At 29.6% G+C, this 12,815-nt stretch overlaps 1 protein-coding gene across 3 annotated transcripts; it reads left to right on the top strand.

Annotated features, from left to right (window-relative positions):
* Window positions 1-2,495: 2,495 nt before the first annotated feature.
* On the top strand, window positions 2,496-8,399 carry LOC139486344 (uncharacterized). Of its 3 annotated transcripts, XM_071271214.1 has the most exons (3): window positions 2,505-2,571; window positions 3,670-3,793; window positions 5,359-8,399. In XM_071271214.1, the coding sequence occupies exon 3, from the start codon at window positions 5,363-5,365 to the stop codon at window positions 6,065-6,067; it is 705 nt and encodes a 234-aa protein (XP_071127315.1). In that variant the 5' UTR covers window positions 2,505-2,571; window positions 3,670-3,793; window positions 5,359-5,362; the 3' UTR covers window positions 6,068-8,399. The 3 variants fall into 3 exon arrangements, with proteins under 3 accessions (XP_071127314.1, XP_071127315.1, XP_071127313.1); XM_071271213.1 differs by lacking the exon at window positions 3,670-3,793 and having other exon boundaries at window positions 2,496-2,571; XM_071271212.1 differs by lacking the exons at window positions 2,505-2,571; window positions 3,670-3,793 and adding an exon at window positions 5,063-5,114.
* The last annotated feature ends 4,416 nt before the right edge of the window (window positions 8,400-12,815 follow it).

Raw genomic sequence — 12,815 nt, forward strand, 5'->3', positions numbered from 1 at the left:
TCTGTTGTAAAAACCTATTGGTTTTCTTCCTCAGATTTGGATTTTTGTCTTACCCCACATTTTTGTCTTTCGGTGTTTTGTGGTTTCGGAAGATATCGCTTCGATTTTTTGTATCTGATATCAAACAGTTATTCAGATTTTGAAACTGACCATGTTTAGCCGAACACTTTTTTATTGTAAGAGCTACCTCCCCAAACACTGTATTTCTTTTGTGCGCATGTACTTCGCAACTGGAAATTATTACGGCAAAATAATTTCAGTAATTTGCACGTTATATCTTTAGGATTTTAAGAATGATTTTGACTGAAGCGGTCCGGAGACTCCATATGAGAATTATTTTCCTTTTGTCTTTTAAAAAGGAAACACTTAATTTTAACTGGTTAACCCTAAGTGATAGCGACCTAGTCTTGAATTTAGGTCCTTGATCCCAAAAAGTGAAAATGGGGTCAATGTCAAGGTTAACCATAACAAAGCCTTGGGATATTTTGCATTAGGTTAGTAGACATATAACCTTGAAAATGGAAACCAGAAGTGACACTTTATAAAACCGGAAGTAGCAATTTATATCGCTTTTATAAGCAAAAGTATATATAAACTATATATTTTTAGAATCAGAGTAAGCAAAGTAAGCTATTATTTGACACCAGAAGAAACTTTTATTTAACCGGAAGTGGCTTATTATTTTCCTTTATTTATAAAATAAGTGTAAAATAAGCTATCATTTAAGCCCGGACATTTTTTTTGTCAAAATTTTCTTAACTCAATTAAATTGAGTAGAATAGCCATCAAGTATTCTATGAACAATTGGTTTTTAATTGTTACTGTTAATCATTACAGATATACAGTATATAAACATATCTACAGATGACCATTGAGGGAGTAGGTGAACGTGTTTTCCAATAAGAGTATAACTGATACACTTTTGTGTAGACAAGCATTTCCTTTTTAATTGGCTGACATTTAAGTATCAGTTTGGCAAGCTTTATCTAGCGCCTTAAAAATATGACTCCCGTCGAGTTACACGCAACTGTGGTGAATTATTAAGTAACAAAAAAAAAAAAAAAAATTTTGTTCGATATTGTTCAAACTTAACTATACAATTTTAAATCAATTGTCTGTAACCCAGATAAATCCTCCTAAATAATTTAGTACACAAAAAGTATTTTTTTTTAAGAAGAATAAAACATTTCTGTAATCTGTAATTTTCGTAAAATAGATATAGGTACACATCAGAAATTTTGTTCCTGTTATAAGTAGGAAGAATCATTTCCGGAACATTTCGTATTGACCCTTGTGTGAAGTGGGAATACTTTAATGTAATTACTTAAATACATCGTGGTATACATTAATAGTCGACATTTAATACTTGTATGTATCGAACTCTAAATTATTCATATTTGTTATTTTTAGGTTTTAAAAATATACTATGGCCCTATATGGAAATGGATAAATACTTAGAAATATAGTAGTGTTTTTCATTATGGTAATTACTTTGATGAAGGTTAAAAATAGGACAAAGCAATTAATATTTTCTCAATGCCGACAAGGGCAAATCGGATGACTAGAATAAGCCATTATTAGAATCAGCTGGTGGGAAACGGCACAGAACAGGATCGAGAAACTGAAAAAGAATCAATTTATCTTCAAAACTCCTACTAGAGATAAAGTTACTCTAAAAATTTAAAAATAAAGACCGAAAAATGTACTGTAATACAACTTATTTTATTAAGGGAGAATTGTTCGGTCTTTTGCAGAGAATAAATTAGAATTTCAAACATTTGACAATTAGAAATTTTCATTATTAGAGTTAAAAAGACTATTTCAAAAATCCCACACAGACCAATACAACCAATACTACATATGAAATCATTCGAATGCTGTGAAATTCTCAACCATTTCCATCAAGGACTTATTTTATTTATTTTTTTTTTGGGGGGGGGGGCTATACAAAGAAAAATGGATAAAACGACATACACCATTAATTGAAGATAAAAAAAAGTGTACTGTATCCTTAGCAAATGAATATTTGCAATTATTGGGGTTCGACAGTAATACACGTAAGCATGGAAAGCCGGGAGCCTTTTTCCTATTTATTCTAATAAAAAAGGTCCCACGTTTCCAGACAACGGAAGATTAAATAATTAAGTAAATAGTTACAGGACCACATATTTATCATTTTTTGAAACAATTTTCTGAAACCGTGCTGTAAAAGGCTTCATTCCAGATAACTCTCATGTCACCAGTGCATTTACAAATATTCCAAAAATATATGTGTTAAATATGATCGCACCTCACGCATTGTAGTCGAACACTTAAATTAATATATCAGATATGGGTATTATAAAAAATTTCTTCAAAAGACAAGTTTGTATAAGCGTATGAACTCTTCAATAACGGATTGTCATTTTCCGTTCTAAGACTGTAGGATACAGTATCTATATTGAGTTTATGAAGTTCAGTATGATATACGTATCAAGTGGTTATTCATATTTCCCAGAACACTTATATTTCAATATAGATACAGAAATTTAGAAAGGGCTTGTACCAGGTTGGACATTATATTTAAATAAAGTAAGTTACTCTTTTTTTTTTCTCTTTTTTTTGATATTCCAGTATTAAAATAATGTAGATGAATTTTTTTTACTATTTCTGAAAGATTGATAAAAGACTTTAACGTGTATAATACATATAGTATTTTATATTGACCTGTAATTGTCTACATTTTATACATTTGACTTGGATGGGGAATTTTGATATCTTCTTATCTGTATATATATATAAGTATAGTACGTTTATTAAGTGTACAACAGAATATTTAAATTTCAGTTAAGGGAAAAGTATTATTAAATAGAAAAATATGTGGTACTTTAGCAAATTTCCGATTATACTCCGACACTTTTACATAACTACAACATGTCGCATAATATAAACAATACATGAGAACTGGATGACCAGTGGTCTTAGTAATCAAGATAGAAAAAAAGTGTTGAACTACTGTATCACAAGCCTGTCAAACTGAGATAGTGAGTTCCTGTAAGGGGAAGGTCGCCTGACTCCAATCTCAATTGTGTCAAATTTCCTGTTCAATAAAATCGTAGGTCGGTTGTTCTCCCCTAGCAGTCTGGCTTTCTTCATTAACAACAACTTACCACCACTAACAAAATAGTCTTAAAAGTGGTATTAACCAATCAATCTTTTAATTAACCAAAAGAGTGATCTTTGTGGTCGTCACCCTAAAATATAAACATTAAAGTGAACAAATAAACTGTTCTTTATCAATTGTAAAAGACACATTAAATGCCAGTCATACTTCTAAAAGCAAATCGTCTTAAACAGGCCCGCAGCAATAATTATACAAACACGCAGCTTTTTTTTGGATTAATTGTCAATGTGTTTTAGACTTTATTCAAGACTGATTTTTGTGTAATAGGTCGGTTCACGCATATCCAAAAAACATAACTTATGATTGCAAACTAAAGCATCTGAGGTGAATAGATGTGTAAATATGACTAGTAATTTAAGCGTCAATTAGTGAAAGTTTGATTTGAAAAAAACCCAGAAACTCCTCGTGTTCAAATCTGTAGGTGCGAAATTGTAACAGATCTATGACACATTTTTAACTTTAGTTTCTAAGAGTACAGGATATAGTATTTATTAACATATCCGTAGGTCTTCATTGAGTTAAGTGTGTCATACGTATTTAGTGGCTTTTTCATATCTGCCAACGCACTTATTATTCAATATAGATATAGAAATTGAACAAGGGCTTTTATCAAGTCGGACATTTCAAAAAGTAAGTGACATGACATAATTTTATTGTTTTAGATGATTCCATTCATGCTATTTCTGAAAGACTGAGAAACGAATATAATACATATTTTATTGATAAACATCGAAATGAAAAACGTCTTAAACGTCTTTAAAACATCAATAAAATGTAAAATAGGGAAAGAGTGTATACAAGTTTTTACAGATATTTCGGATACCAAGACACCTGCATCCGTTTGAAGTGAAATATTATTAGTTACATGGTGTGCTTGTGATCTAATACGGTATATATGGGAAGCTCGAATCCCCATATGGAATTTACTGACTCCATCTATACCATATTACGTCACTAGCACAATATGTAACGAATTTATCTTACCGACTATCTTAGCGTGTAAAATGTAGACTAGTGACCTATTAATATAGGCAAGTCTTCAATACTGTTAGCATTAAGAAACTACTCCCATTGATCCTACAAAAACAGATGCCAACAATAACAATTTGATAGGATTAAACATGTTTTATGAATTTATTTCCATCTTAATCATCAATTTCTTCGTCTGTTGAAACCTTAAAGATTTTTTCTCAGTACCGTTTTGCTTTTATAAAGGGACGTAACACCACTACTTACCGTGTTTGGAATAAGCCCCGCATCCATTCTAACCTAAGATGAAATATAAAGGGACGTAACACCACTACTAACCGTGTATGACATAAGCCTAGCCTCCCTACTACCCTAATATGAAATATACATGGTCTCCACGCGGATGCCTTTAACCAATGATATTCCAAGAAATTTATAGGTGGTGAGATAAATATATGTATGTATGTCCATGCTCTACGTTCTAAGATTTAAAGGGAAACTCTTCCCTTCACAGACATTGTTTTATATATAACTACAATGGATGGAACAGAATATCTTTCGTATTCTCATGAATATTTCAAAACTCCATACACATCCAAAATAGCAAAATGTTGAGATAGTTTCATAAATATCAACTTATGTTCAAATGCTCACCTCGATCAAATATATTAGTACTTAATGCAGAAGTAATAGTATTTTGATAAGTATTTTACATGACTACAATATCACACGAAATTTTCTATATGTTAGAAATCAAATCTTATTCACTTTGCCTCTTGAAGAGGTATTAAAGAGACCAAAATTAAAATCTAAAAAATAAAAAAATAAAACGATCTATTATTGAATAAAAAATATGTCATTTGTTTAGTAACTTCCAAAGATACTCCTAAATCATGCCTCTTTGGCCCAATGGTCTAAGTAGTCGAACGTATTTTTCACAAGACAGTCAATACTGAGGTTGTGAGTTATAATCCGGTACAGGGTATGTGTTTTTGACTACTATCTATATTGAATAGGATTGTCTGTGTTTTCTGTTTGATTGGATCAAACCTTAACTCTCTAGATTATCTTTTAAACATCTAAAGTGTCAAAGCAATTTCATTAAAAGACGGTATTTTGTATAAAGATATAAGCTATTAGGTTTGCAATGTTATAGAAATATCAATATTATAAAAACATTAACATGATAAAGATGCCGTCTTAACAAACGTTGATGACTATTGTAGATCGATGGCAGCTGATAAAAAAATTCAAATAAATGTATGCTGTTCGATACATTCAGATGAGGAGTGCGCTTTCGTATGTGGAGATTGCACAGAGTTGATTTGTGATTATTGTGTTGGTACAAAAACTCATGAGGACCATGGCATTAAATCCATCAAGAAATTTATCAAAGAAGTAGATCTAGATGATTTTAAAGAATCATGTGAAAACAAAGCACTATTATTAAATAAAACAGAGAAACGGTTCCAAAAAGCCATAGATGAAGTACATGCACAGTCATCTCAAATGATATCCGAAATCATTAAAATAAAAAAGAAGAAATTACGTAAGTGTGAGAAAAGACGAGAAAGAAACGCTGCTACCCTTGATAAAGTTATTGCTGTGGCTGACCCGACAAATATGATAGACACAATAAATAATCTACCGAATAAAGGCGGTCGTACGCAATATGCAGAACTTGCTCAGGGTTTATTAAAATGCCACAAAACTGAGGGTTCCAAAGATTTAGAGACCAACTGTAGCGCATCTGTATATCTTCCAACTTTAAAACGAGGTACAATACAAACATCCCGCTTAAAGAAATTGTTTGGTAAACTTAACTTCGAAAAAGTAGATGTACAGGGTTTAATTGATAGCGATGAGGACAGTACTGACAGTAGCGACAATGAGAGTGATAGTAGCGATGATGTTAGTGATAGTAGCGATGATTAAAGTAAAAGTGAAAGAAGTGATGATAGAGGCAAAAGTAGTGACAATAAAAGTGAAAGTAGTAATGGTGAAAGTTAAAAGTAGCGATAATGAAAGTGCAAGAAGTGATCTCGAAAGCGGAAGTAACTCTGACTAAAATTTTAAAAACTTCAACAATAAAAAGAAATAACAAATAATCCGATGGAGTCGACGTCAGGGATTATTTTTTATAAATTGACAGTTCCGTTTGAGTTTTCTGTGCCGATGTTAAAGGACAAAGTACGTTAGATAAACATCAAACTTTTTAATTTTCACTTTTCTTGTACTAAAGCTAAAAAAAAAACAACACAAAAATAAGAACATTTATATGATATGTAATTCCAAGAAAACTCTGTACAAACAATTAATTTGTAATTGAAAGGAAATATTTATCCGGAAACTTAAATCTTTAATCTTGAGAATCCAAAGTGTTGTCATGCCTTTTAACCGTTGGCCAACTATAATTATAATTTATAAAGTCCTTTTCAAAATGTAAATATGTAGGTAAAATATATAATGAAAATTCATGTTTTTCTACGAAAAACATGAAAAATGTATAACTTGAATGTCATGCTTATTTTATTCTTCTTGCTGTTTAGATATTTTAACATACTGAAATATAGAATCACAGTTAGGTTAATCTAAATGCTTCTTCGGAAAGGCTGGAGAATATGTTTATATATTCTTGATGTCCTCGTTATTCCCTTTTTTGTGATTCATGTATGTTAATACGACAAACTAGTTGAGCAATGTTTAAATGATATGTCAAATAATACAATATATTCATTTCACCTCAAACTCAATATGTAAGGATTGAGTACTGGCGTTATCATTTGTTATATTAATCACCGTTACAATGTCTTTTTATCTTTAATACTAATATAACACATATAAATTAACAAAAAAAAACGCTCATATTTTATCTTTTCCGTTGTAATTGTTAAATAATTATAAACGCAACGCCTTGAAGACTTATTTGCCATGGCAAGGTATGTATCTATTACAGACTCAAACTTCACAAATATGTTTCACCGTTTGCATTATTTAACAATTTGATTTAGGTTTTATATACCATTATTTTGTAATGTTAATGCAGACAAAGTAATATGTGACCGTGAATGAAATAGTGAGTCTAGATGATATATTTTTAATGTTTTATATTTGTCAATTCTTCGTATGTGCTTACAATATATACAGAGTCTTATGATGATATCTAAACTCTTTTTAACCAACAACTCATTTTAATTCTGCATGCATTTTCTTACATACTTTAAGTAAAAAAAGGATGTAAATTAAAAACAAAATCAAGCAAATAATTTCTCTGGCACGTTGTATTAAATAATATATATACTATAAATGTACAGTTTCTAATAGAGACAAAAAAAGTAGTTGCCTAGTTTTGCAGGGTTTTTTTATTCTAAGAATGACTTATTACATACATTTTCTATGGGTTTTTTTCTTTTGGTATTGTGCTATCTTCATGTTATTGTACTATGTGTGTTTTTTTCATATCAATAATTTGAAATTTATTATTTTTTAGGTTTGGTTGTCTTTTTGTCTTCTGTGTATTTTCACGTTATCACAAGTTTTGAAAATGTGTTTTGTTTTAAATGGAAATTAATTTTTTTCATTAAACATATCCTCCTCGTTTCTTTCAAAGTCAAATACTATAAACATTTCAACTTTTCGCTATTTGGCCATGTTTTCTTTCATTTGCCTTAAAGTTTATGAATAGTACTTTTACTGTTTGGTCTGTTTTAGTGATATCTATTTGAAGTGGCTCTGTATTTATACATCTCGTCATTGTGTTTTTGTTCAATGGTAAGACAAATTATATTCTTGTTTTTAACTTTTGCTAATGTGCTTTGTCTATATTCCTTGTTGCATGTCTTTATTACATATGACGTGGCTCTGTACTTTTATATCTGTCATTGTGTTAAGATACTATGGTGAATTTTTGTATCCATGTCTTTCATTTTTGCTAAATTAAATGTACTTTATATCTATGTCCTTTTGTGTTTCTTTGTTACATATTTGTATGTTTTTTTTTATAGTAATTACGATTATAACACAATCTTGACTGCTATACAGTTACTGACATTATTGTAAATATGTTAAATTACTGGTATCAAATATAACATTACAGATTAAAGTGTTAATAAATACCGTTACGGACATCTGTGTTACAATTGTTTTTGCTGGTGTGAAAATCATGAACGGTAAATTAGGTACGGATTATTTTTAAAACAGTTACGAACATCATACCAAATTTTTGTATTCATTCATCAGTTACAAACATAAACAACTCAAATGCCCATTTTTGTATTTTTCTTTATATTTTTTGTATGTTGATGAATTGTTGATTGTTCAAACAAAAAAAACCGGTGGTGACGTCAATATTGCATAGATTTGTAATATATCTATCTTCAGCGAACTAGAAAAAGTGTATTTTACTAATCAATGATTTCTCTTCTTTATATAGACACAAATCAGTTAAATATGTCACATTAAGGTTCTGGAACGTCTCTGTACTCTTAAAGTCATATGAAATCCGGAGTTAATAATTCTACTTTGAAGTTAATAAAGACTAACTTAAGAGAAGGCTTTTTAGTCAGTTTCACAAATTTTTTTTTGCTAGTCTAGTTTTAAATATACATGTATTAAACATGCGCACTATCTTGTCCCTCTTTTGTTCTATTACATTTAATATGGAAGAAGAAACATATAATTTTTCCATTTTGTAACGTAGTTAGATCATTTGCAGCTAAATCATTTTGCAATAAATGTCAACTTTACAATTAAGAAAAAAAAATGCTGGGAAATTGATGGCATTATTTACGAATTAATGTCAACAAAACTAACGGTTTTTCTTTTGTGTTCTTTATACAAATTTAGATACACGGATTTTCTACTCAACCAAAAAATTGCCCCTGAGAAAGATCGAAAACAAATATGGATTAAAATGGTAAATGAAGGTAGCGTCAAAATATACAGAACTGATACTTTTCTAGTTTAAAATCATGTCTCATTTTTAACATGTAAATTAGTCAAACTATATAAGAAGGTGATTGATTGATTATTTTTTGCTGAACGTCCACTTGCAAATATATTTCATGCATGTTCAGGACGATATGCGAAGGTGAGAAGAAAGAAAAAGGAAAAATATAATAAGAAGGTGAGAAAAAAATTTACACATTTTTTTCCAATCGAACATATTTCTTATATGCATTGAAATGTATTTCAAAGGTGTTAAAAATGTGCCGCATTTGAAAATTAAATACTTTCAACTTTTCGACCAATAAGCTTCAAACGTGAACACTTTTTCGTTTAAAACATAAATCGTTGTTAATTTACATGAGCAGTTTAAAGACACGAACCTCAGCACGATCTTTTCTTTTACAGTTGATTTCATAACTAAGCTATATCCTATGCTCTGAGTGCTTTTGATGCGCAAATTTTGTTACTGTTATAGATATACGCTGATAAAATGCCGAAGAATCATTCTTATAAAACTTCAAAACTTAAGCTAGGAATTTGTAAAATGAAAACAAAAACAAAAGTTGGTATTGTTTGGAAATGAAAGAAAATAAAAAAAGTTTCGAGGTAAGTGTTTTTTAAAGCAAAATATCCATTATAGAAAGTAAAAAATTTTAAACAAATCTTAAATATAAGTTTGATATTTCTTGATTTTTTTCGATTTTCGAACGCTATCTACAGGAAGAACCTTTTCGGTGAATCGCTGAGCGACTAAGCAGTGTATTAAAGGAAAAACGTAAAATCAAAAGTTTTATAGAGAATGTTTTATAAAAAGATTCACGCTAATAATACATAGAACATTTGAATACGTATGATCAACTGTCTAGATAACAGACATTTTACTGCTAATATAAATGGCTAAACGATTAATTTATAATTTCAATTGTACGGGGTTTTTTTCCTTACTTTTCAGCACATATACATATCAATTATACTACATTTAGTTTCTACTACGACATTGTACTTTATTTCATTAACATTTCTTGCTAGTTTATTTTGCTTGTATTATAAAAGACATTACGAAAACATGGGTTGTGTCGTTTAGCTTTTTATTTATTACGGAAGTAGAAATATAATTTCGGTATTATGACGTTAAAATTTTGACGCTGCCATATGCAACTATTCCAGTCATTATTACGTTCGATAACTCTGCATATTAATACGTTTTGCTGGGATTGGTAATGGACACGACTATTAATAAAAAGGATTGGTAATGGACACGACTATTAATAAATTAATAATTTGTGCCCTAAAAATAACACTACATGTTACCAGAGCAAGAACTAATCAAATTGTAATTAAATAGTATTTATTATGATACAAGGCTAGGGTACCTGATGAGGATTTACGGCCTTGGTCAAAAATGACCTAAATGATATCCGAAACACCAGGTGCAGCTTAATCATTTTTACATCACTGGACATCGAATACTTCTACTTGATTACCACACATCATTATAATCTTATAACCTCAACTTATAACAGACATACACCTTTCTAACAGTAATTATTTTACATAAGAAAGGTCAAATCAGGTGACGATGAAAATAACTACAAAATAAATGTATAAGTTACGCAATATATTTGTTTTAAAAAAAAGTCTGTACAGGAAGCAATATACAAATCATTTATTGACAAAGGTATTAATACGTTTTGCTGGGATTGGTAATGGACACGACTATTAATAAATTAAATTCATTCAAGTGAACTTACCCAGATTTTGCCACTAATTACATAATAATTGATTACATAATGATTGCATAATAAAAATAATGCATTCATTTAAAAAATTAATCTTTTATCTATCTATATATACCTCTTTTATTATTTTCTATGCATTCATAAGAAAGTTACAGCATTTCAAAAGTTAGTGATTGGAAGTGAAAAAATCTTTGTATGGTGCTACCTTAATAAGGAGTATGTAAAATTTACTGGTTACCCGATGGATGATTTAAAGAAAATTAAACAATATATTTATTTCACCTCGGTTATTTAATATCCAATCGAGGTCTTCTTTTATAAATATAAAATAATATCGTAATCAATTTCATCGAGAACACTAATCTACATTGGTATTATTATTATTTATTATAATATAGGTATTGTCAAAACTTACATCGTGATTAGGTGTCATGTTTATTTTCGATCTTTGATCACGTTGATGTTATGACTTAATTAGTATCTCCTTAATCTAGCTATGCTCTTGGCTTTCATTATAATGACTTTAACATGTCATATGTAATTGCAATGTTAACAGTGAAATTAAATTGGATTATGTGCATGTACAAAATAAGTGTCGAACATCGTCCACGTTTGAAAATTATTTGGTCACCATTTTTTTTCAACATTTTATAAAATAAACAGTATGTAACAGCTTTGTCAAAAGGAACCAGTGTTTGATTCTATGCTGCATTAAGGTAAGACAATGACTGAAAACGCAAGCATCCAACGGTTATTTGATTGTCAATGTAACAATCTAACAAAATATATTTTTACCAAGTCGTCCCACGCTGTCAATGAGGTCGCTAAAAATTCTTATATCAGATTTATGAAAATGACTGATTTTCAAATCAATTTGGAAGGGACATACTAAAAAATTAAACTATTGCATATACGATATTTCAAATATTTATGAATATAGTAACTAGCACATATTCCAACAATTATTCCATCTGTTTTGTTTAAATCGCAATTTTAGGTTTAACACGACAGAAAATCCTATATGTATCGGAGTTTGATGATTAACAGTGTGAACTTCTCGAGGCAACAAGACAAATTTTCAAAAACATTTGGAAGGGAGAAGACCAAAATTTAAACTTTTTCAAATGGCATAAATATATTTCTAAATATATGAGGATATACTATATTTTCCCACACTTTTTGTATCATGAACTTAAAGTACTTTATTTTATCGATTCTTGAAAGCCCCTGTGCATTTCTATACATTTTATTTGGGCTTAAAACGGGTGATGTGTGACGTCGTCAAGGTCACGTGATGACTGCTATAGTTGGAAATGAGAATTACATTTACAAAATACAATGTTAAAAAGAAAAAAAATGTGTGCAAAAGTATAATTTATTTTTTATAATATTCCAACAAACTAGTCGAATATTCTACCATGCTACTTTTTTATTATGATTGGAAACAAGCCGAATCATGCACTTGGAAAAGGTTATGATTGCATATAGATTTAAATGTTAAATCAAGGTCGCATTTAAATATAGAAAACTTATATTTTGGTAGTATAGTTTTCTTCGAATTATCTCTTTTCCAATTACCATTTTAGTTTTAGATCATTTGTCATTTCGAAATTGTTTATTACAAGGTAAGCTCATAGTTGCTGAATCATTTCTTTCACAATGGACTACCGCAAAGTGTGATATACTTTTTAATAGTATTCCTTTCGTCATTACGCTGATATTCTTGTTTAAACTGAAAGTTAGATAGAAATGAAAAGTACTATAATCGCCTGAATTCTTAATCAATCTTTCCTTTTTGGTCTTTTATTCTCTTTATTCCCCCAAAAAATATCTGATATGTTATTTCAGAATATGTTGAACTGGTAGATGGTGTATCCAATTATCTGTATGTTATTATAGTTTTATCAATTCTTATAGCAAATATATTTATACTCATTCTCTTACTTATGTTTGTTTATTTCATTTGAAATGTTTTATTTGTAGAGTACATCAATAGA

The sequence above is a fragment of the Mytilus edulis genome, chromosome 8, assembly GCF_963676685.1.
Source record: "Mytilus edulis chromosome 8, xbMytEdul2.2, whole genome shotgun sequence".
Taxonomy (NCBI): Eukaryota; Metazoa; Mollusca; class Bivalvia; order Mytilida; family Mytilidae; genus Mytilus; species Mytilus edulis.